Here is a 25,904-nt window from a genome sequence, read left to right as displayed (position 1 = left end):
TTTGGAAAATTCGTTTTTTTTTGCTTTTCGGATACTCCTTGACACCCTCTACCTTCCCTGTAAATTTTATACCGGAAAGTCACTTACAGTAGACTCTCGCTAATTCGGCTCTTTTAAGATCGAACTACTTTTTAATTCGGGCAGCAGTTATTATTATTATTATTAAACTTTTAAGGATTTGTTAATATAGCCTTTGGTTTTGAGTGCTCAATGCACTTTGTGCATTTTATAAGATTTATTGTGTATGTAAAATTTTGATTGATTGTTTATTATTATTATTGTTTTTGTTTAATTTTGGCAGCAGTTAAATTTGAAAAAAAATTGCCAACATTTTTCAAGTTTCCGAATGAAGCAAATATGCTCAACTTTACCATGGTTAATGATGTGATTTTGCATTATTGAAGGGTTTTCATACAATTTACAATAAATATGAGAAAGTAAAATTAATATCAGTGGTGCATATATACAATATATCGCTGCATTTCAAAAAGTTTAACCCCGAATTTCTCTCTAAATCGGGTGACATTTCGGTCCCAAATGCCCGAATTTGAGAGAGTCTACTGTATTCCCAAAGTTATAGGGGTATTTAAATCTCAAAAACCCTATACTGAGCATGTAAAATCTTAACTTGACAACGCTCTTTTGTAAAGTTGACCATTCGTGAGTTATTCGTTTTATATTCTGAGCTGTCGAATATTCAAAAATGAAAAAAAATCGCACGCGTTTTCGAACAATTCTCAAAAAACATGGTTTTGGAGGGGAATGAGGGACGTGTTAACGATCCTTGAGTCGACTTACGGGGGGGGGGGGTCCCCTTATGACTCAAGTCGCTATCTCCAACCGTTTGGCCTCTATAGCTGGTGACAGCCGGACGGACAAACGGACAGATGGACAATCGGACAAACAGCGTAACGACATTTCTCTCAGAAATCTTATGAAACGCGATCTGTGGCGTTCAAGTAGTAAAATTCCCTAAATTTCGGAAAAAACTTTATGATCCTTTGAGATTTTTCCTAATGCCATTGCTAAATTCAACTTGATTTATCTCTTTCTAGAGTTAAAATTCAAATTTGAAATAGCCAAGATCGCTTTCAATCAAATATTCTCAATTGTTCATTAAAATTTCTCCCTCTAATTGAGGAATGTGATATGGGATAGTTGGAATGGATTGATTGAAGTGATTTGAGTGAAGTGTTGAATTTTGCTATTTTGAGACGTCAATTGGTGCGAAAGAGCATTCAGCAAACAAAATAATCCAATAAATCAAATCACATGCCATCCATTTTCGTGATTATCATTCAAGCATTTTTTCTTGAAGAGAGAAAAATGAACGAGATATTTTTCTCTTGTTCGCCAAATCCTTCCAAGTTCATCTGAATGAAATTTCTTGCCTCAAAGACATTTTGTCTCGAGGAGTTTTTCATTTTTTTTTTCTTAATTTCATTCACACTTTAAATTTTTGTGAATGAATTTTTTCTCACTCTTTTGCGTCATTCTCTTTTTTTTCTTTTGGACTATTTCAATTGAGGCCTGATGGCACGAAAAACAAGGAGTTTTTCGAATGGAAAACTGAAGATTGGACTCAAGTGTTTTTGCACAGAATAAAAAAATTACCTTCAATTTCAGTGGCTGGCGCACTTGAAATTCTTCAAATTCCTCTCATCATCTCTGCATCTGGTGGAAATTCCTGCAAAAATAGCCAATGAGTTCGTCTGCACTTTCCCATAACATTCTTCTATCGCTGTTTTTTTCCTTCTTCCATTCACAACTTTTTTTCTTCAACGGCTACGTGGACTCAGCTTTAATTTATCTTAAATAATTTTACTTTTTTTCAAATAAAAATTCATCAAGGAGATCTGGAACGTCTGGAACGAATTTAGAAAATTTTCCAAAATACTTTACAGCCAAATTGAAAAATAATATATAAAAAACAATGTGTTTTATTGGATATTTAAAATGTTTATCTTCAAATTATTTTCATTACATTTCTTTGCTTTTTCCTCCTAAATATCATTTTTTTTTCTTCAATAATAATCCAGAAGAATGGGAAATTTTTAAATTAGCATATTTTTTTCATCTATCATTTGCTCTTTTGATAAATTTATTAAAAATTTTCATTTGATTCACTCATCTTTCACAAACTTTTCCTTTTATACATCCAAAAAAAAAAAATTAAAAAAATGAATATCATATGAAAATCACTTTTAAAAATCTATGAAAATACGGAAAAATAAAAATGGGCTTTTAAAAGCAGAATTAAATAAAGTGAAAAACTTTTTCTATGATAGTATGGAGAAAAAGCAATTAACAAATTATTTGTCAATAATAGTTAAATCAATTAATAGATTAATAATATTTCACTCCTTTTTTGTTTTTACCTTTATCTCTATCACTCATCCAAATCACGCATTATTTTACCACAATTCTTCTCCCAATAGCCCAATTTGTAATTATTTTTTTTTAATTATTCAGAAATGATTTCATTTCATTGGATTGAAATATTTGGAAATATTCGGAAAACGATCCGGACTGTAGTCAGGATGATCCATATATTGATGAGGCATCCACTCCTTCATCTGATCATGATACGATGCCTGGACACTTGAATCTGTTGCAATTGCCCTAGAGATATCATCAACTGGTGTTTGGCTTGCACAGCTGAGTCCTGTAGCCTTAATGGCTTGCCTAACACCCTCACTCACCACCTCCTGAACATCCGTCGAAGCTTTCGAGCACGCAATCATCTTGCGCCTCTTTGATGACATTCCAGCTAGATAGGCATCAGAGAAAGGCAACTGACTCGACTGTGAATCACAGAGAACGAAAAGAAGGGAGTGAAGATTTATCCCAAACGAATCATACACTTAGGGTTTTAGGATCATCGATCAGAGATCCTTGTAGTGACTTTTTGAACTTCCATCTGAAAGTGATCATCGAGACGAAACCAAAAAGCCAAAATTAAGGTCAAAATGTTAATTAGAACCGGAGGTAGAGGCCGGTCAATATTCGAACTTTGACCCCTTATAGCTCGGGTCAAGGGTTATGGATCGACTTAAGTATTTTTTTGTTTGATAGGTATAATCTGCGGCTACAACATACTAAAATTCGAGCCCGATGCACAAAGGAATTTTTGAGTTATTTACCTTAGAAAATTCAAAAATCTTCTTATTAATAATAACGCCCCTAGCGGTGGTTTTATGAACTTTCGATGTTAGAAGGGGAAGTGGCATTTCACGAGAGCTTTCCAAAACGCCCTTACTTTTTAAATTCTGACATTTAGAACCTGAGTTATGCCCATTTCAAGATTTGTTTTGGACCCATCTTTAAATTTGGTACTGATCGAAAGCTTTAAGGTCCAGTTATAACATACTAAAACCAGTGATAAGCCCAGATAAGCTTATGGTAGCTTGAGATTCTTTACAGGCGACCTCGAAATGCGTGCAACTCGGTGTCAGTCCATTTGATGGTGAACTTCAGAGTGAAGAATTGTAAAAAAGTCCAAGTGCAGTGCAACAGCAGATTTTCTCATTTGTACGTGTTTTTTCCTCCAAATTCGAAACCTGATGAAGAGGATATCTATCCTCGAAACGTCGTGAAGAATTAAAGAAAAAAGGTCAAGAAAGGTCAATATTTCCGTTCACTATTTGCTATAACCCATTAGACCGAGAATTCCTCCTTGCAACTCGGAATGCGTGAAAATTCGATTGTGAATTGAATTTTGCGGGTAAAGAATCGCGTCGAGCAAATGGTTTTCGGCCACCGAAATGGAGAAAATTGGCTCGGCGCGATTCTTTATTTAATTTAATTCACAATCGAAATTTTACGCATTCCGAGTTGCAAGGAGGAATTTCGGTCTAATGGGTTATAGCAAATAGTGATCGGAAATATTGACCTTTCTTGACCTTTTTTCTTTAATTCTTCACGACGTTTCGAGGATGGATATCCTCTTCATCAGATTTCGAATATGGAGAAAAAAATACGTATAAATGAGAAAATCTGCTGTTGCACTTCACTTGGACTTTTTGACAATTCTCCACTCTGAAGTTCACCATCAAATGGACTGACACCGAATCAGTCTCGAATCAGTTTCGGTGTCAGTCCATTGGATGGTGAACTTCAGAGTGAAGAATTGTGAAAAGTCCAAGTGCAGTGCAACAGCAGATTTTCTCATTTGTACGTGATTTTTCCTTCATATTCGAAACCTGGGGTGAAATGATAACTTTAGCTTTCGCTAGTATCGACTCGATACTATCGAATCTCTAGTATCGTTAAATTCAAATGATGAGATGAAATGAGTGTCGGCTCTTCTCGCATTGTCGACTCGTTATTGTGACACTTTGGGACAGTGCAACATAACCTCGCTAGTTCCTTATTTTGATTTGCAAACAAAGTTTTTCCAATGATTTTAGTGATTTTAATTAAAAAAAAAGATGACTCCGGAGAAACGTTTTTAAGAAAATTGTGATATACTGAGGGACTATAACTTTCATTTTGGACAAGGACTACTAAATTGCGGCCTTAAAAGAATTCAGAAGCTTCCGGAAGATGTGTAAGTAGCAAATGTTCATCTTTATAAATTTATATATTTACGCATACCTTTTTACTTTTCCTTAAAAAACCAACACAGTTACTGACCCTGAAAGAATTGCTTCACATATGCTGAAGAAATGGTTCCAGTAAATTCTGAAAATACGTCGTCCGTCATTCCAACAATGCATTTGAACCTCAAGATCGAGGTTAAAAAACAATCTGAGAGAAAAGTTGTACATCAACGAAAATGTAGCTGATTAAATTCTCTATCAAACCCACAAAACAGATTGTTAGGAACAGTCCTAGTTTTCGAGATATTTTTGATCAAAGTTGCTAAAAAGTTCGATTTTCCCATGTTTTCTGACATATTTGAGACTACAGCGCCCCTGGTGTCAGTTGTACAAACTTCATCTGTTCAGAGGATTTATCGGACAAGTAAAGGAGACCAAATTATTCCATAGTGAGAAATACATCAGTTCATCAGAATCGGAGATATAGGAACCCAAGTATCAAAAAACGGTAAAAACGGTTTTGCCTGGATTCCAGGCGCAAAATCCAAATGAAATCAAAATGATAAGTATTTTCGTAAATCATTTGACTCTAGCAATAGAAAAAATAGCATGAGAACCTAGGGACAAAAAAAAGTTCAAAATTGTTGCACAGTGTTAGAGTCCGGTACATTTAGATATAGTAAGGGTGAGACATCAGAAATTGCTTCGCTTTTTTGTTACTTTTTACCCCAAGTGGCCATTTTTAATAAAAGGATTTCTGGAGAAAAGAATTTTTGTGAAATTCTAAAATAGATAGCGGATTCGTATTTAAAAAATCCAAATTATTTAGAAAATATTCACCAGTGCATCAATTTTGGAAAATAAGTAGGTAATAATTGTTATTTTCTGCAAGTCAAATATTTCAAAAATAGGACTAAAAATTTCGATATTTTTTATTTTCTAAACTCCTTGTTCGAATTCCAAGAAACTTAGGACATTAAAGAAGGTCTATGGAGGCTATCTATAGAAAAACATTTGAGCCGCTATCTTTTTTACCTTGGAAGATATTGAATTTTGAATTTTTCGATTTGTGACTTTTTGCACCAGTCTCCAATACCTATTAAAATTTCATCGAAATCGCTTCAGAAAGATCAAAAATATGGTCCGGTCGAGACATTTTCAATTATAGCTCAGGTCAGGGAACCTCGAGGGAGGAATGCGACCCATTGTCGGAAAGGTCTCGACCTCACCTACAACATACTAAAATTTAAAGAAAAAGCATCGTCTGGTTTTCGAAATATTCGAGATCGATTAATTGAAAATCGATTTCTCGATTAATCGGACTGTCGATTAAATCGTATAAAATTTTGTTGTCATAAGGGTTGTAGTATTCCACGAGAGCTTTCCAAAGCACTAATTTTTTTGAAATTCTGATAGAACCGGAGATATGTCCATTTGGAAACCGAATTGTTGAGCCCTTTTATCTCGGGTCAGAGGGGTCAGGATACCTTAAATTTGATACTGATCGAAAGGTCTTAGGCCCAGCTATAACATACTAAAATTTAAAATCGATCGATGCCATATGGGCTGAGTTATTAAAAAAAAACAAAATTTGGGGGTATTCCAAAATGGCGGAAAATGGACACGATCTGACGAGGTCAGATTTAACCTGTGACCACAAAAGCTGAGATTCTAAAAAATCTCAGCTAATATGGAAAGGAATAAAAGGAAAGTAAGGTCGTGTTATCTATTTTCCAAGGTCTAATCGTGTGACCTTTAGAAATCTCAAAATTAACTATGTCAATATGAGTCCCTCCTGGATGAAAAACAGATAACTATAAAAAAGTTTCGATAAATTTTGGGATTCACTTTCAGGGAGTAGTTTTTTTTTTTAACCATTTTCCATTTTTCAATACCCTGTAGATTTTGAGAAACAAGACAAAGTTGACATTTAATAAAGGAACTAACCTGTGGTCGCCTCTGTTTTTGCACATCTTTCGTTATGATTGGAATCCAATCAGTGGGAAATTGTCTGTGCCATGGTTGAGGTTCTATAGGGCCTTCAAGAGGATCATCATCGACATTAGTATTTTGTGACTGACTCTGTGAAGGCTCCTCCAGGACAAACTCATCTGTCTCCATGGGTTCTTCTGGTGGCTGTTCAGGCCTCTGTGCAGTCACTTCGGGTACAACTGTTGCAGCTGGTGGTGCTCGGGCACGGATCACCAGGAAAGACTGAATCTCTTCCTGATTCACATTGCCAACACTATCGAGAATTCGTTCAATTTCATTCATCAAATGTCGATGAAACGGTCGCAAATCTGCAACAAAACCTTTAAGAATTATCAATCAAAAGTCCTAAAACAAAAGACTTTGGGTGGGTCATCGGAAACTCACTGTCTGCTGGTGCTTGATTATCTATGTACATTCGTGTGACTTGACTCAGATACCGCTCGGAACCTTCTCTACCGATGCAAAACAGAAGAATTCGACAGAGACGTTGACTGAAATTGTGAAACATTGCAAGGACACGTCTCCCAAAGTCAGTTGGATTTTCCGACATGACCACATCAAATGCTCGTGGAATTGTAGCACGTAGGAGATTCTCCACAGAAGCCCTCACATCGTAATCTGAATCTTCTATTCTAGGCATAAGGGCAAGGACTTGCTCTGCATGTCCCATGAAGACATCTACAGCCTGAAAGGGAAAGTATTTCATGCAGAAACCGTCGACGGTATCTTACTAGTTTTATATCCCGCGATTGATCTATTTTAAACAAGTTTTGCAGCATTTGTTATAACCCAACAATTTCTGGAGCTCTTGCCTTCTAGGACACCTAAGAGGCCTAAGAGGTAGCTTAAAGTCACCTACGAATAATAGTGCTATTCCAATGATTTTTTTAGCACATGACTGTTCTCAAGTGCTTCTGCATTATCGACTTTTCTTTGTCTTGGTTCCTGTCATGACTATTCGGTAGTTTTAGAATTCAACGAGGACTTGGGAAAAGGGTCGAGACAGCAACCAACACGAAGAAAAGTCGATAATACAGAACCACTTGAGAACAGTCATGTGCTAAAAAACAACTCCATTTTTCATTGGATTAGCACATCATGTGCTTCTGCATTAACGGCTTTTCTTTGTCTTGGTTCCTGTCACGACTATTCGGTAGTTTTAGAATTCAACGAGAACCTGAGAAAACAGTCGAGACAGCAACCAACACAAAGAAAAGTCGATAATACAGAAGCACTTGAGGACAGTCATGTGCTAAAAAACAACTCCATTTTTCATTGGATTAGCACATCAAGTGCTTCTGCATTAACGGCTTTTCTTTGTCTTGGTTCCTGTCACGACTATTCGGTAGTTTTAGAATTCAACGAGAATTTGAGAAAACAGTCGAGACAGGAACCAATACAAAGAGAAATCGATAATACAGAAACACTTGAGGACAGTCATGTGCTAAAAAACAACTCCATTTTTCATTGGAATCACGCATCAAGTGCTTCTACATTATCGAATTTTCTTTGTCTTGGTTCCTGTCACGACTATTCGGTAGTTTTAAAATTCAACGAGGACTTGAGAAAAGAGTCGAGACAGCAACCAGCACAAAGAAAAGGAGACTTTCGTCGAAGTAACCGCAGCAGCTGAGAGGATGAGACTCAAGGTTTGCGAAAGTAAAACGAAGTACATGGTCACTGGCGACACAGCACTTACATCCCGTCAGAATTTCACTTTGGACGAGTGGAATTTTGAGGTTGTTTGTTAAGGACTTCAAATACCTCGGATTGGTACTGACGACGAGTAATGAACTCGGAATAGAGGTTAACGAGACTAGCGGCAGGGAGTAGAAGTTTCTTTGCACTCTCGTCGATATTTCGGTCAAGGAACGTCTCGCGGTCAACAAAGATCAAAATATACAGAACCATACTGAAGCCAGTCATAACGTATGGTCTGGAAACAGTACCGTTGACCTGCATAAAGGAGAGAAAGCTGCTGATCTTTGAGAGACGGGTCTTACGACGAATCTATGGGCCTTTCCATTAGGAAACTACAAGGGAATTCTAAATAAGGATGAACCACGAATTGGAGGAGCTTTATGGAGAGGCCGACATTGTGGCCTTTATTCGGGCGAGTAAACTGAGCTGGCTCCGTCACATCTGCCGTATGTCAGAGGAGAGGATGCCCAGGAAACTGAACGAGAGAAATCCGGAGGGGACGAGGAGGACGGGGCGTCCCCGGACAAGATGGAAAAACATAGTGGACCATATAATGATTTTCGGCCAATGAAATAGTTTTTAAGAAGTGAAAACACGGGATTTTGACCTTTGATCTTCTCTTCCTTTATTCCTTGCCAACGTTTCGGAGCTTGATGGCTCCTTCTTCAGGTATAGAAAAAGAATGGTGGGAAAAGGATGTCAGGAAAATGGTTCACTACTACTTTTCACAAATGGATGAAGTGGACATCACGATGGTCAGATTGGGAATGATCCCATCGTGATGTCCACTTCATCCATTTGTGAAAAAGTAGCAGTGAACCATTTCCCTGACATCCTTTTCCCACCATTCTTTTTCCATACCTGAAGAAGGAGCCATCAAGCTCCGAAACGTTGGCAAGGAATAAAAGAGGAGAAGATCAAAGGTCAAAATTCCGTGTTTTCATAGTGGACCATGTCTTCAAAACCCTCGGGGTGCTGTAACGCTGGCTGACGCTGGCTTTAGATCGTGTGGAATGGTGAGGTGTTGTGCAGGAGGCCTTGTCTCTTAAAGGGACCTAAGTGGCCACTTAAGTAAGTTTTTTTTTAGCACATGACTGTTCTCAAGTGCTTCTGCATTATCGACTTTTCTCTGTCTTGGTTCCCGCTTGGACTATTTTGTAGTTTTAGAAAACGATGAGGACTGGAGAAGAGAGTTGAGACAGCAACCAACATAAAGACAAGTCGATAATGCAGAAACACTTGAGAACAGTAAATTACTAAAAAAAAACATTTTCAGTTTTTGTTTTTAGAATACTGATTTATCGTTGATAATTGGTTTGCAACCGATTGAAACCAATTTATGGTGCTGTTTTAATAAAAATTGAAAATGGGAAATCTTTCTCCTGAACATTCTTTTTAGCACGTGACTGTTCTCAAGTGTTTCTGTATTATCGACTTTTTCTGTCCCAGTTCCCGTCTCGACTGTTTAATTGTTTCGACTGTCCTGGCAAACATTCGTGATAGGAACAAACACAAAGAAAAGCCAATTATGCAGAACCACTTGAGAACAGTCATGTGCTAAAAAAATGTTCAGGGTAAAGATTTCCCCTTTCCATTTTTTATTGAAAATGGCACAATTAGAATAATCAAAGATTCAAACACTCTCCAAACTAATTTAGACTACTAGAATAGATTTAGATTACTATCCTTTTAGGCCCATTCTAAATCATATTCGAAAATATCCTTGAGTGTCGAGATATTAAAGAATAAACAGGTTTTTGAACAGATGAAAGAAAATTAAAGTCATGTTATTATTGTAAAAGACTTATGGGAAGATCTACTAAAATCTCCAAATCGCTATATTAAACCGTTTGGTCTATAGCTCTGATAATATCCGAAAACTTCAGATTGGACTGGAACTTTTGAGTTGCAACAGAATTGGCAGTACTTTGGAGAAAATGGCCAGAATCAGACTGATCTTAACCAATTGTCATGCGCACTTCATATCGTTTTTGACTCACTACGAGCCTAAGAAACGGTATCACGCGTACAATTGAGTCAAAAACGAGTTGAAGTGCACATGGCAATTGGTTGAGATGAGTTACAAAAGCAGTCAGAGCCACTACTTCATAACTCATTTTGTAGGGCATTCGCCTAGACAGGGAAAGGTCCTGAGTTCAATTCTGGTTAGAGGCACGAATTTTTTCCTGTCTCTATTTAGGTTAAATTTGTTGGGTAGGAAATCACTAATTGTGGGCAGAAGTCTGTTCAAAAACACACAGATTCAGTATAAACAAGGTTTTCGTAAGTAAAATAGTAAACTTGGAAATTTTGATCTTATGAAATTTTCGCGATGTTAAGTTTCGGTAGCTGTGTTTGCTGTAAATACTGAAAATCGTACCTGTGCGGTGCTTTCTTCCGATACGGCACTTCCATTGAAGAAGATATCCCTAACGATACCCTGAAGTTGGGATCTGATATCATTGATGAGCTGTGGCCCAATGTGCAGCACCTGGAAGACATCCAAAGAATTCCCAAAGATAGGGAAGCCAGCAATCTGTGGTCCCTGCCCCTGACTGGAATTTCCAGCTTCTGCCGTTGGCACCTGATTCTGCCCCGTCCTACTCTGAGGTGCACTCTGAGGCTGGGCAGACACCCTAACCCTAGGCTCCCCGCCGGTCTGTTGGTTGGGATCGCGAATGTGATGACTATTGCATGGCAAGAATCGGTCAAAGGCCGAAAAAATGTTGCTGGAAGTTGGTCGGAAATTGCGCATCTGAGCCGTCGGCAGATTTCCAGAGTGCATTTGCTGTCGTGCAGTCGAACGTGTCTGGGTGGATGTTGTGGGCAATGTGACTGTTGTCACACGTGGTGGTTGATTTGGTCCACCACCAATCACTCCCAATGCACCAATATCGCCCAAATGAACATTTATTGTCAGCTCTGAAAGAAACAAATTTGTTTCTCTTTTTTTTTCTTCACACAATCACCATCAAAAGACTTTTTTCGTTTTAATTTCATTTTAAGTATTGGGGAGATATGAAAATGAAGAAATGTGTTTTCAACAAATAAATTTCAAAATTCAAATCATTAATCATCAGTCGAGAGGTTTTTGTATTTGGAGAAAGTCAAAAATAACAACAACAATGTTGTTATCTTTCTACCAAAAATAGAATTCAAATATCAAATTCTTTCATTCAACTTCGACATTCTTACACTCTGCAGGGTGATTCAGAAAATTATTCCGTATAATTGATGAGGAGATATTCTCTGTGATAGATTCATTACAACATTTTTAAGGATAATTTCGTTTGATAAGTTGTCTAAAAAATCAAAGGAATATTGCAAATAGATTTAGAAACCAATGTTCTAGTTATTTTTTGCGCTTGCAAACGCATTGCATTTCTATTTTCCAAGAGATCAGGATCAAGATAGGGTAAATGTCCTAATTCAAAACACCATTTCCTGACGCTTTAACTGTGACAGAAGATTCAACACATTAAGTTCATATTTTTTTCTGAAGAGAATTACATCAATTTTCTCCTTGACTCTTCTATAATGTTACTGTTTAGTAAAAATTCTTTAGATATAATTTGAAAACTTCTTAAATACAAGAAAAATTCGCGAGTGTAAAATACTTCTATTGGAAACAAATTAATCCAAATGGAGACAAGGAAAGTTTCTAATTGGAGACAAACAGTGTAAGTGAAACCGCGACGAAAGACTTCCAAAACCTTGTTGAGTTGCTCTTAAGTGGAGGATTTGTTCTTATTCCTGGTCTTTTCTCCTTTCCCATCTAAAACAATAAGAAAATCTCTTCAAAAAATTTATATTTCCGGGGTTTCCTATTGAAGCATTTGCAGACGCTTCAGAAAACCCTTTTTTTCACGAAATAGGTAATTATTTCATTTGAAAAGTTCACGTACCGTTAACAATAAAGATTAGCACTCAATTTAACTAAATTTAGCCAGAAATATGACATAAATGTTAAACAAAACTAATAAACAACAGTCACCTCATTGTGTTTTTCATTGGAAAACATGGACAATCGATGAAAAATTCGATGGTGAAAAGGTTACTGCATTTATTATGGGAAAAAATGATGTTTCCATTTGGAGTAGCGAAAAGTTTCCATTTGGAACAGGTTTTGAATTAGCTTAATTTACCCTAATTTCAAGATTTTAATATCATTCTTCTGTAAGTGGCGCAACAGCAATGCTTGTTTTGCCAATTTTAGACAACATCCTATTAATGAAATTTACCATATTTTATACTTGAAATTCAGAGTAAAACCGCACTCGAAAATAATTTTAGGCCACGCCCCTTTCAGAAATTATCTTAAACTAAAGATGACTATATTAAATTTAAAATGTGGAATGAGAGATTATTGTAGCACCCAAACACTGGTACATCTTCTATGACCTCTATGAAAGTTTAGATTTCTAATAAAAATATATAGACTACGCCTAGTAAGAAATAAGCCAAGACTCCAATATAATTTTCGTGAAATGAAGTCCCCGGAAGCATTTTTTTCTTAATATAGTTTTGTAGAATTCCCTAAGTAAGGCGTTATAGAACCAAAATTCTTATAATCTGCTTCTAGTACTCTTGTTACAGCCTCTGTAACTACTAAAAGTAACGTGGCACACACTTAAAAGACATAAGCGCTCCTACAGGAATTTAAACACAAAATTCTCATTCTAAGCCTTTTAAAGGTGCTTTTAGACTTGAAAACGTCTTATCAGGCAAATATGTTGATTTTTGCGATATAGTTTTCAGTGTTGTTGGATTTTTGCACTTTCGTAAATATTACTGAGTTTAATTTTTTTAACATTAATTCACTTCAAAATCTATAGAACACAAATCGGCAACCAGAATTCAAATCAGGAAAGAGAAAAAAGGTCAATTTTAATAAATTCGACGGGATGTCGAATTTTCCGACCGCCATTTTGAGTAAAAATTTTGCATGACCTTCCGCGAAGCGAGAAAAGAACAACAAAATGTATTTTCATCTCTGTCGGACTATTTTTCTAAGTAACTGAAGGATTAAAGTTAGTAAAATCCATTCCCGACAGTAATATTGAATATCAGTTGCCCAGGAATAAATCATCTGAAATCACTCAATTTGAGTATGATGTATAATATCATGGTTAGGAATGGGTTAAGCTATGTCCCTTTATTTCTTACTTAAAACGCTTAGAAAAATTAAATTTTAAATTTCTTTACCATTTTAAAAATATGAACAATTTGTTTATAATGAAAATGTTACTGAGGGTGTGGTCTTTGTAATCCGCTCACAATAAATTCGGACTTAAACGGTAAGAGATATCAATTTCCAGTCTTTTGTGACCCCCATCCCCCTAAAAAAAAACACTATCTATAAAGCCATTTCCCCTTTTCCCCAATCCCCTCCATCCCACTTATGCTTTGTGAGTTTTTCTCAAAAAGACACCTAGACACCATAGACACCTATGATCGAAAAAATTTTCGATATCGAATTTACGAAGTTTAACGACTTTTCTGGGCTAATTTATTAATCAATTTGCTTAAATTTGGATGTTTTGGGAAGTTCTTGAATTTTTACAACCCGACTTACGGGACTTAATCGGCCGGTAAGTACCCGTATATTACTTATTTTTTCGAGAATTTTTATTTATTGGTTGTATTTATTTTTTGATTTAGACGCTAAACGGTAAGAGATATCGACTTCTTGTTTTTGGTAACACCCCCATAAATTTATATTAACTAGGGGAACCTTTCTTCCCTTTTTCTCTCACTTGTCTCCATTTAACAGCAGATTCCATTAAAAATTTTAAACATTACACTCACATCCAACTTAATCGTCAAGAACTACAAATTGATTCAATTCAGGGATGTCTTCGCGAGAATTTTAAAAAATAAAACTGGAATTTTTAAATTTTGCTCTCTAATTGATATGACAATTAAAAAAAAATAGTATTGAATATTTTTGAAAATAATCATTGTAGCAGAGACAACCACCTTTTATAGTTTGTATCATGGATGGAAAACAACTTTTAGTATAAATTTTTTTAGTGCATACTTTTAGGATTTTTAGCTGATTTTCTGAGATACGATGTGAAATCAGACCTCGTTATTTAAAGACAGTTTTATGTAAATGTTAGAGATTTTGTTTCTATTGTTTATCTCAGATAACATTATACCAGTGCTTATTCATAGTCGGACCCGTCCGACCACTGAGAAAAAAAAGGCTGCGACTAACTTTTTTCCTCAAAACTTTAACACTTTTTAGGTGTAAAAATATATCAACTTTTTTTAATGTTAATTTTACACCTTTTTAAGGATAAAATTAACATGTAAAAGGGTAACTTTAACCCCTAATACACCTAAAAAGGGTAATATTTACACCGATTTTGGATCAATAATGCAGGGAAAAATTAACATTTCCGGAATGTTATTTCAACTTTTTCGGATTTTTCTCAGTGACTGAAAATAGTATTAAGGACCGACCTTTCTTGGCGGTATAAACATTTGAAGGGCAATATCTAACAGCCCTACATTAAAAAATAAAGAAAATCATTTAATCAAAAAATAAATATCTGGGACACTTTATCTGAGACACACTCTTATTTTAGAGTTCCTATCACATCAAAAAGTCCATCCAATCTCATTTAAAGTCCCTTCAACTTTTATTATTTTTCTTACCATTTGGCGCGATAGTTGCTGTTGAATTGCTAGATGTGTTTGTCACTGTGCTCTGTTGATTATTTGATGCTGAACTCTGTGGTGGATTTATCTCAACTTGAACCTCAGCATCCATTGGGGCTGTATTAACAACAGCCTGAATTATCCGGGCAATTTGTAGTTCTTGATTAACTGGAATAAAACCCAATAAACCTAATCACCTATAGGAAATTTCTTATCCAATAAAAATCAATCTCAAAATCTGCTTATTCATTTTTTTTTTAGCAATAATTCACGTGAATGTCAATCTGCTTTAGTGCCAGGTTGTTTCAGTAAAAGAAACATCATGAAGAATTTTGTGATTAAAATCAAATATTTTTTATCAGAGAAAGCTCCCTAAACAAAAGACAAAGCCCAGAATGCAATGAGATGATATCAAGCAGCTCTGTTCTTTCCATCTACAACTAATTTAGCTTATTAATTATTTTAAAAGTTAGTTGATTAACGCAATAAACAGAAAAAAAGTAATTTTAAAAAAATAAACAGAAAACGGGAAGGAAAAGAGGAAAAAAATAGGAAACAATCTAACCTGGCACACCATTATCGGTACGAATTGCTGTTCGATTGGATATTGGTAAGAATAAAGAGAATATGTTGCGGGGAATACCTCTGGGCAAGCGATTTTCATCTGACTGATCAGCTGATTGGGGGGCAGTTGGGAGGCCCTGCCTCGGCGTTGTTTCATTACTTGCTTGCTGCTGCTGCTGCTGCTGCTGCTGTTGTCCTCCCTCAACAGTTGGTGCTTGCTGTCCATTTGCAGTGTTGTTGTTCTCATTTTGAGGAGCTGCAGCAGCAGCAGCCGCTGCTGCTGTCTCATTGTTATTCCCATTTGGCCTTGTAACAGTGGCCAAATTTGCCTAAACAGAAAATTTTTCTGTCAAACCCAGAATTTAAATTAAAAGTGGAAACTTTCGTAAATTTCCGTATGTTTTACCAAAGGTTATTATTAAGCTTCCTGCGTCAGATTCGCCAAGAGTAATTTTAGGCCACGCCCCTTTCGAAACATTTTTTAATTAATTGTAATCAATTTTTAGTCCGGAGTTGCTCTAATAAAAACTAAGCAAATTTCTCAAAACGTTTTAATTTGAGAAACTGTCCGAAATAGCCACTCCAATAAAATATAGGCCACGCCCCTACCAAAGTGGTAAGAGAAAAGGTAAGGTAGTAAAGTACCTTAAGTGTTTTCGTATCATTTACCATTTACCGTTTCACAACCGATTTGGGACCGATTTGAACTGATTCATAAATCATTCAAATCGGTTCATAATCGATTGGAATCAATCGATGAGCTTATGCAATAAACTTGGTAGATTCTGTGCTAACAAGATTATACAAGAATATTTCTGATTAAAAAACAGCCGAAAATCTTGTTATTTTTCTATTTGGATCAACAAGATTTTACAAGATTTTTACGAGCGCGTTTCTTTTTTTCAAAATGAAGGTTATTAACATAAAAAGTAGATAATATTTTTCAAGTAACAAGTCTTTCACGATTTTTTTCAATTAATAAAAAAATTAAATAAAGCAATGAAATTACAACGCTGTTTTTGAAGTTTTTAGTTTCCTCTTTTAGGGAAACGGGAAATTTTCTGTGTTTCTTTGAAGTTTTTAGTTTCGTCCTTTGAGGCAAAGGGAAATTTTCTTTTCGGGGAAGTTTTTAGTTTCGTCATTTGGGGCAAAGGGAAATTTCTAGTTTGGTCCTTTGGAGCAAAGGGAAATTTTCTTTTTGGGAAGTTCTTGGTTTTGCCATTTTATGCTAAGGGAAATTTTCTGTGTTTTGAGAAATTTTTAGTTTCGTCCTTTTTTGTGCAAAAGGTAAATTTTTTGTGTTTTGTGAAGTTTTTAGTTTCGTCCTTTGGTGCTAAGGGAAATTTTCTGTGTTTTGGGAGGTTTTTAGTTTCACCTTTTGGGGCAGAGGGAAATATTCTGTGTTTTGGGAAGTTTTTAGTTTCGCCATTTGGGAAAAAGGGAAATTATTTGTGTTTTGGGAAGTTTTTGGTTTCATTATTTGGGGAAAAGGGAAATTTTCTGTGATTTGAGAAGGTATCAGTAACTTGTGTCGGGCCAAAGGGAATTTTTTTGTGTTCTGGAAGGTTTTTAGTTTCGTTCTTTGGGGAAATAGGAAATTTTCTTTTTGGGAAGTTTGTAGTTCCGCCCTTTGGGGAAAAGGGAAATTTTCTGTGTTTTGGGCAGTTTTTAGTTTCATCCTTTGGGACAAAGGGAAATTTTCTGTTTTTGGAAGTTTTTAGTTTCGTTCTTTGGGGAAAGGGAAATTATTTGTGTTTTGGGAAGTTTTTAGTTCCGCCCTTTTGGGAAAAGGGAAATTTTCTGTTTTGGGAAATTTTTTAATTTGCGTCCTTTGGGGCAAAGGGAAATTTTCTTTTTGGGAAGTTTTTAGTTCCGCCCTTTGGGGAAAAGGGAAATTATTTGAGTTTTGGGAAGTTTTTAGTTTCACCATTTGTGACAAAGAGAAATTTTCTTTTTAGGAAGTTTTTAGTTTCGTCATTTGGGGCAAAGGGAAATTTTCTTTTTGGGAAGTTTTTAGTTTCGTCCTTTGGGGCAAAGGGAAATTTTCTTTTTGGGAAGTTTTTAGTTTCGTTCTTTGGGGCAGAGGGAAATTTTCTGTATTTTGGAAAGTTTTTAGTTTCCTCCTTTTGCGCAGATGGGAATTTTCTGTTTTTAGTTTCGTCCTTTGGGTAAAAGGGAAATTATTTGTGTTTTGGGAAGTTTTTAGTTTCACCCTTTGGGACGAAGGGAAATTTTCTGTGATTTGGAAAAGTATCAGTAACTTCTGCCGGGGCAAAGGGAAATTTTTTTGTGTTCAGGGAAGTTATCAGTATTGCCCGTTATTATTATTATTAATCGTATCGAGGCACTTTATTTCTATTGAAATGTAATCCTAAGAACGTGTTCGTGCTGAAAGAATCTGCTGATCGTAGATCGCCCAGGAACGCCTTCCTCGGTGGAAAAAAAACAAAGATTCCCGATCCTATATTTTAAAGTGATATCACCTTATTACTCCGACATTTCCCTAAAGTGGAGAAGTATAAGCGAATTCATGATATTTAGGCTGACATTTAATAGATTTCTCTGTTAAATAGACTCCCCCAGTACTCTACAGATATTACACCTTTTCATATGCCTCTTTATTAAATTCAACATCTATAGAATATTCACAACCATATTTGTAAAAATTCGATAATTATGTAGGTTCTTTAAGGAAGCATGGTCCTTTTGTGGGTGTGGCCTATTTGTCTAAACCATAAAATTATTAAAATGGAAGGATTATCTTCGACCACAGTAATATCCAACCATCAATAACCAGTAATATAAAAAGAAAAAATATAACCATTAAAAAAATTCCACAGGAAAAAGGGCGTGTTCGGCTTTACTTTTGGGGGCGGGGCCTATTTAATAATTCTTAGAAACTTTCCACAATCCAGGATAATATTGAAAAAGTATAAATAAAACAAATTTCACTTACCGGAACTGTGAATCCTGAACTAACAAATGCACTTTGTTCCACCAAAATTGGCCTACAGCACAAATGCCTGGGCGTATTTGAAGACAGGCACAGCATCAGATCACTGATAGCATGCTGAGCATGTGAGATGTAGTGAAATGCTTCAGAGACATGATCAAAAACACGCTGAGCATTGTTTCTTTCTTCCTGTAAAATCATTTTGATCCAATTAGCGAATGCACAGAGAAATGGCATAAAATAAACCTACATCTGTCTCATAAGTTGGATCATTCTGCAGAATATCGTAATATTGTTGGACAAAAGGCTCCAGGCGCACCTGAACATCTCTCATTTGCTGCACAACAGTCGCTAGAGTCTGTGTGCGTGTTGTTTGTTGTCGAGATCTTGATCCTGGAGTACTTCCAGCTTCAGAAGTATTTTCAGTGTTGCTCTGAGACTGAGATGTTGAGCCTCAAAGTAAAAATTACAATTTTCTATAGTTTAAACTTTAAAGCGTTTAAAGCATTCATAAAATAATTTTCTGCTCTTAAAAAGAACAAAGAAATTGAAATTTAAAAAGAACAATGGGCAGAAATGTATGAGAGCTGGTCCAATACTTCGCTAGAGATAGGACTAGGCCCATTTTGTGTGATTTAAAAATTACCGAAACTCCACACTGAGAAAGAAACCGGGGGTTCGATTAACATTTTTTCCTCATAACAACAGTTTTTAGGTGTAAAAATATATCAACATTTTTTAATGTTAATTTTACACCTTTTTAAGGGTAAAATTAACATGAAAAAGGGTAACTTTAACCCCCAATACATCTAAAAAGGGTAATATTTACACCGATTTCGGATCAATACTGCAGGGTAAAATAAACATTTCCGGAATGTTATTTTAACTTTTTCGGATTTCTCTCAGTGAAGCCAAAAAGGACGGTCAGACCTTGAGAAATTAGCAATGTTCTTCTGAAAATTCATAAGCTTGGCATTTTACTCCTAAAAAAAAGGTTAAAGTGGTTGCTTCTTAAAAATGGATTTAATGAAATTCAGCTCAAAGTCGACGTATGAATTAAGCCTGAAATCCAGTGTCGGTCAAAAGTTTCTTGACAAATCTATGTTCGAGAAACCAGGTGCAACAAATGATAGAAAAACGAACTTTTTAAAGTTTTTCATTTTGCAAATAAGTTGCTTGTAATCCACAGAAGTTATTTATGTATTTTAAAAATTTTAATTCATTTTATTTCTTATCAAAAATAATTTTTCTTCCAAAATTGAGCATTTTTCATCGGCCAAAAGTTTCTTGACACATTTAGAAGTTTCTAATGTTTTTGACGTACAACTAACTGCTCTTAGCACAGTTATATTTTGAAGTTATGTCATTTGAGAGACAAATGGTGGGTTTGCACATTTTGAATATTTTTTTTTATATAATTTGTCGTAATTTTCCATAAAATATAGCAATTGACGACGATAATTTATTTCTGAACCATCTCTGAATGAGTTACCATCTTTTAACTTGCAACTTGCAATTTCTAACCTAAATTATGAATGATCAAAAAATTGATTACTTCTTGTTATAATATCGTTGGTGTATAAACTCACCATTTGCACCGGATTACATTAAGTTGGTTGGATATTTTTAACCATTTTGAATTAATTATTCAAATAAGGCAACAAACTTTTGACCCAACAAAAATGATCATCTTTTGAAAAATAATTATTATTTGTATGAAATCATTTTTTTTTTAAATACATAAATAGGATCGGCGGATTACACGGAATTCATTTGCAAAGAAAAATTTGAGAAAGTAATTTTTTTCTATCATTTTTACAAACTTTTGATACCCACTGTATCTCCCCATTTTTCCACTGACATCTTCAGATTTTCTTTACAAATCCTTTAATAACCTTCAAATCTTTTTCCTTCGAAAAAGAGAGGGTTGAAAAAGCAACCGTTGTCAATTTATTGTTCTACTCGAACTCAAAAAGCGAGCAGTTAAAGAAATCCGCTTTTTACCATAAAGTTACATAAATACGCTCGTTTTTTTACCCAAATGCAGCTTAAACGGTTAAAGATATCAACGTTCAGTCTTCGGTGACCCCCAATAACAAAAATATTATCTCCAGACGTTTTCTTCTTTTTCTCCCAATTTTCCTCCATCTCCTCCAAAACCTTATTTTCTTTTGTTTTCCTAAAAAGTGGCCCAAGCTTTTTTTTTTAATGATTTTCGGATATGTTTTTCATGTACTCCATGCAAAGTTTTCGTCCATACATATTTATGACCGGAAAATACCCCATTTAGAATTATTACACTCAATTCCGGGATTATGCACATTTTCGGGACCGAAAAAAAATGCGCGAAATGGCATTATGAATCGAGAAAATTTGCCTATCCGCAGGGGATTTCTTTTGAATAAATCGGCCGTAGAACGAATTTCGCGCGGAGTAAAAGTAGTCAGAAGAAAAAGATTCAACTGTTTAATAGAAATGCATTAACAAACAGTACTTTTTGGCCAGAGTTCTTCAATAAATTGTTAGAATATTTAAAATTTTTACTTTAATAAAAGAAATTAAAGTTTTATTCTGAAAAAGAAACACAGTGTTTTCAAATTTCCTGCGTCGCGGGATAAGTATACATTCAGGCGTATTTCAAATATGATTTAATAAATTGACTCTCAATGGTAGGCAAACTTGCATAATTGTATGTGCATAATCTCGTCAGGTGCATTATCCCGAAGGACTTAATGCCGGGACGGAGTGTAAAGGTCATAAATTCAAACACTACTGGCGAGATCAATTTTCAATCGATTTGCTTAAATCTGGATTTTTTGGAAAGGTCTTGAAATTTCGAACCTAGTTGCACTGGTCTTCTCGGTAATAAATCGGTTAAGTACCCATAATTGATTCATTTTTTCGGAAATATATTTTTTAATTGAGCTTATGTTTGTTCCCAAGCTAGAGGTCAAATCGTAAAAATATAGACTTCCGGTCTTGAAATTTCGATCCCGGCTGCATCGGTCTTCATCGGAAATGAACCGGTTAAGTACCGATTTTTGAATACTTTTACATCCCTTATAATAAAAATCTCATTAAAAAAAATGTTTTTTCTTCGGTTTTTCTCGAAATTGGTCCAAGCTTTTTCAATCACTGAGAAAAAAAAAAACGGGGGTGCGATTAACTTTTTTCCTCATAAATTTAACACTTTTCAGGTGGGAAAATATATCAACATTTTTATGCTAATTTTACACCTTTTAAGGGTAAAATTAACATGAAAAGGGTAAATTTAATTTAGATTTCGGATCAATACTGCAGGTTATTTTACCCTGCAGTATTGATTCGAAATCGGTTCCGGTTAAAATAACATTTCCGGAATGTTATTTTAACTTTTTCGGATTTCAGTCAGTGATGATTTTCGGAAATGTTTTAGGGGTAGTCCAGGCGTACATTTAGAGCAAACACACCTATGACCGGAAAATTAGCCATTTTGAATTATTGAAGGTCAAATTTCAATCACTTTGGAAGGCTCATTTTTCAACCGATTTGGTAAAATTTGGATTTTTTAGAAAGGTCTTGAAATTTCTTATCCGGCTATATCAGTCCCAATCAAGCACAGAACTGTTAATGAATTATAACTGTTCGTTAATGAATTTAATCGGTAATAAATCTATAAATAATGCGAAAAGTTAATTCGCGGATAGACCTTCTTCGTGCAATCAAGCATTCCGCAAAGCTAAAACGCTTTGCCATCTTTTTTAACAAAAAGCTCAGAGTATAATGGCTTTAAGAGAATATTTTTATTTTCTAAATTTATTATTTTAAGATTTTCGATAAGAATCGTATTGAATTGGCGTATTGAATCGTATTACTTTCTTTATGGGACACCGGTGTTCCAATCGTCCTTAAAGGGTTAAAAATCATACGATAATAAAAGTCTGACTTTATGGCTTTTTATATAATTTTTTAGAACATCATTTAATTTGGAAATGACTTACCTTCTTGCCCGGATCCTCCAGTTGCTCCAGCTGGAGCTTCCGCGGGCGCTGGTGGCGCTGTTGGTGCCGTTGACATTGATGCAATGTCCTCAACTGGAGTGGCTTCGAGGATCTGGACAGTTGGCATTCCCTCGGCTCCTTCCGCTTGAGCCATTTGCTGCTGCAACAGCCGAATATTCGGCACGCCATTCTGCCTCAGAGCAGCCGAAACAGCTCCCTGGAAAGCCTGCACGAGGTTCTGCATCTGAACCTGCGGAATGTCCACTTCGCCTACAGCTGAAATACCCACCTCGAAGACCGTTGACTCGAGAGTCTGCTGAGCCAGGTCCTCCATGGCCGTATTGTTGAGCCCCTGTGGAACAGAAGATTGCTTTTGCATGGCATTTAAGATCCTCTCTGGAAAATATTTTATCGTGAGCGACTCACCCCTTCTGGATTCTCCAGGAACCTCGCAATGTTATTGGCACACTCTAGCATATGCCTGGCCACGGTGATGCGATTCATGCAGAGCGTTGAAGAGGGATTCAGGGAGGGAGCTGCAGCCTGAGGAGTCTGAAAAAGAATCAAAGAATGTGAAGAAACTGCCGGGAAGGCTTTTGCGGGATATAAAGGGAATCCTTACTCCGTTGTTGGTGTTCATGGGAATAGCCATTGCTCCTAATACCATCCCATCGATGGCCCGGATGAGAGGACTCCGGGGATTCAGATTCCTCACTCTCCATCTGTTCTGTGGGGCGCTTTCAGTTGTGCTTGTGGGTGTCCTGGTGCTTGGAGGAGCACGCTGGACCAGATGGACGACCTTCCCATTGACATCTGCACCAAAAAAAAGTCAGATTTACTCCAGGAAACTTCCTTTCCGGACTGAAATCACTCACCATATTCCTTCAAGAGTTTCTCATCCTTCAACAGTCGACCACAGTAGATGATTCTCTGAAGATCAGCCTCAACACTGACCTTCTCAGCGATGTGTTCCTTGAACTGGCGCACCGTGATCTAGGAACACAATCACTCATCAACCATTCTGGAATGTTCCTCTCCATCCATTCCATTTCACAATTTAACCCACTCACCTCATCATCCACAGCAAATTGATGATTCTGAGAATCCAGAGTCTTCACTGTTACATTAATCATCCCGGAAGTTTAGCTAATAATCCAGATAATCCTACAAATCAAAAGGACACCAACATAACCACACTTTTCTTCCGGATGTCCTTTTCAGGGACTTCTAACACTCTTCTCCCAGAAATCTCTACACTAAAATCTCCGCATATGTTTCCCGAACAAGATTTTCTAACAAAATTACCCAATAATCTTGAATAAAACGCAATAATATTCACTTATTAAATTTTTCCTTTGATTTATGGCGTCGAGGTTGCGATGAAAGTTTTTCACCCATTTTCATTAGTTTCCCTCAAAAAATATCAATTGTTTGCAACAGAAAAATGTGAACACACTCACCTACTTATCTTTTTCACTATTTTCAATCAAGATTTTAAGCAAATTCACGATTTTTAAACAAAAATATGTAATTTTTCACTGATACAAAAAGGCCACGGTACAGAACTGTAAGCCGCAGAATTTTCACTGGCGGTAAATGCCGTCAAATTCATTTGGTTCTATTGGAAATCCAATAGAGGCCTCTGAGTATCATTTTCAAATTTGAAATTTCAAATTGAACAACTCTTTGGAAACTAAAATTCATGAAGAAAATAAAAATGAATACAAAAATATGGATAATAAAGTATTTTATTTGGTTAATTCGATGAAAAAGCGCTTATATTCTGAAAATTAAAATTTGTGAACTATAATTTGTCAAAAGAATGTCTGCCCCTGATCAAATCTTTTATCTTTTTCGAATCTTTTGGGATTCTGAGTTACACAAAGGAAATTATGGATGTTCTGGGAAACAAAACGGATAAAAATACAATTCTTAAGGATGGTTACAAACTATGGAGATGTCAAAATCTAAATTTTTGTAAGATTCTCTGGTTAGGGAATGGTATGACCTCATATTGACTCTTGAGTTTATGATAATCATTGATCAAAAAATATTCAAATTGGCTTGCAACATGCGTGCAATGCTCTCAAAGGGTTAAGAGAGTTTCCCGAATTAGAAACCCAAGACTTAGGGGAAAGTGCCCATGCTTGATAATGTAAAATGATTTTCAAGGTTTGTGATTATTTTCTGATTACCACACAAACCGAAGCGATTCTTCCACTATGACAAAAAATGTCTCACTTATTAGGTTCACAATCCCACCTCAAATAATTCCTGAAAAACCTTAGATTTTTCTCAAGAAGAAAATAGAAATTCAATGGCGATTTTTATACAAGTTGGGTCCGGGGCCTTCCTGTATAATAATTGATTCGATAATTCGGAGGCCCATTTTCACTGTAAAAAATTTACTGGATAAAAAAAAACATCAATATTTAGACGGAACTCTAATCTATCTGCTTAAATCGTTTGTAAGACTGGTTATTAGTTTTAAAATCACTCTTATGTAATTTTTCTAAGCCATGTTTTTATGACATTAGGGCGCTAGCGAAAACCATTTTTTCACTTTGAGTCCATGAAAATGTCATTCTGCAACCCTTAAACTCGGGGAACAGGGTTGAAGGCTATGTCAATTGTCGATAAAATTGGAGGATTACAAAAGGTGTAATTATGAAAGAATCACATCTAATGATAGAGTTGCTACATTTAAATTATCATTCATGGACCCTTCTTAAAATATAGGATGGACACAGATAGAATTTATGAATTTGTTACCACCCTCAAAAACAGTGTCCCCAAGTAAAAATATTTTTTACATAAATATTAATACTGATGATATGTGCCTATGATAGTAGTTTTCGTGAACAGCGACATTAATTAAGAAATACTTATGAAATATCTTGTATCGAAATTACAGTTTTGGACCCATTTTTAATTTTTGCTTCCTGAAACTAGGAAAAAAGAGCTGGGATCCTAGTTTTTTTTAGGAAATGTGAGTTTCAGGACCAGCTATTAAAATATATTGCTATGAGTCACAATTATTGATTAACGTAGGAAAAAAATGGTTATTATCAAGCTTGGATCGTATCAAGCATGGGCACTTTCCCCTAGCTGTTTTTCGCGATTTTTTTTTGTAGATGAAGGAAACGACCAAGCTTTATGAAATTTTGGATATATATTTATAAACATTAAAAGTGATTAAATAAATTTTTTCGGAAAAAATTACAAAATGGCAGAATAATGAGTAATCTCTGGAGCGCTTCGTCACAGTACACCCTAATTGGCGGGAAATCTGCAGCTTATAATTTTTGTATGAACAAAAAAAAACAAATTAATTTGCTTTGCTTTCGGCTCTCTATCTTCGAAAATACTTGGAATAGAGTTCTGAAATTTTGGTGGTGTATTTATAGATAGTTAATCTATTATCGATTTTTAAGCAATAAAAAAACATCTATTTCCTTTGACCTTGTAATTTGGGAATCTTCCTTAATACACTGAGAAAAAAGAGGG

General features: G+C 35.6%; 1 protein-coding gene across 14 annotated transcripts; it reads right to left on the bottom strand.

Moving 5' to 3' along the window:
- Window positions 1-1,938: 1,938 nt before the first annotated feature.
- Window positions 1,939-23,988, bottom strand: LOC129800362 (large proline-rich protein BAG6). 14 transcript variants are annotated; one of them, XM_055844693.1, is made up of 14 exons: window positions 23,858-23,988; window positions 23,468-23,561; window positions 23,273-23,390; window positions 23,020-23,210; window positions 22,824-22,949; window positions 22,398-22,767; window positions 18,668-18,870; window positions 18,421-18,606; window positions 15,544-15,793; window positions 14,898-15,068; window positions 10,615-11,156; window positions 6,918-7,218; window positions 6,489-6,853; window positions 1,939-2,804 (listed from the first exon to the last, which is right to left on the bottom strand). In XM_055844693.1, exons 2-14 carry the CDS (start codon window positions 23,528-23,530, stop codon window positions 2,481-2,483), a joined length of 3,210 nt encoding a protein of 1,069 aa, XP_055700668.1. In that variant the 5' UTR covers window positions 23,531-23,561; window positions 23,858-23,988; the 3' UTR covers window positions 1,939-2,480. The 14 variants fall into 14 exon arrangements, with proteins under 14 accessions (XP_055700668.1, XP_055700664.1, XP_055700662.1 ...); XM_055844689.1 differs by having other exon boundaries at window positions 15,466-15,793; window positions 22,398-22,749; XM_055844687.1 differs by having other exon boundaries at window positions 15,466-15,793; window positions 23,858-23,985.
- Between the last annotated feature and the right edge of the window lie 1,916 nt (window positions 23,989-25,904).

The sequence above is a fragment of the Phlebotomus papatasi genome, chromosome 2, assembly GCF_024763615.1.
Source record: "Phlebotomus papatasi isolate M1 chromosome 2, Ppap_2.1, whole genome shotgun sequence".
Lineage (NCBI taxonomy): Eukaryota > Metazoa > Arthropoda > Insecta > Diptera > Psychodidae > Phlebotomus > Phlebotomus papatasi.
Note: the sequence above shows the minus strand (reverse complement) of the source record. Positions and strands in the feature narration are given on the sequence as shown.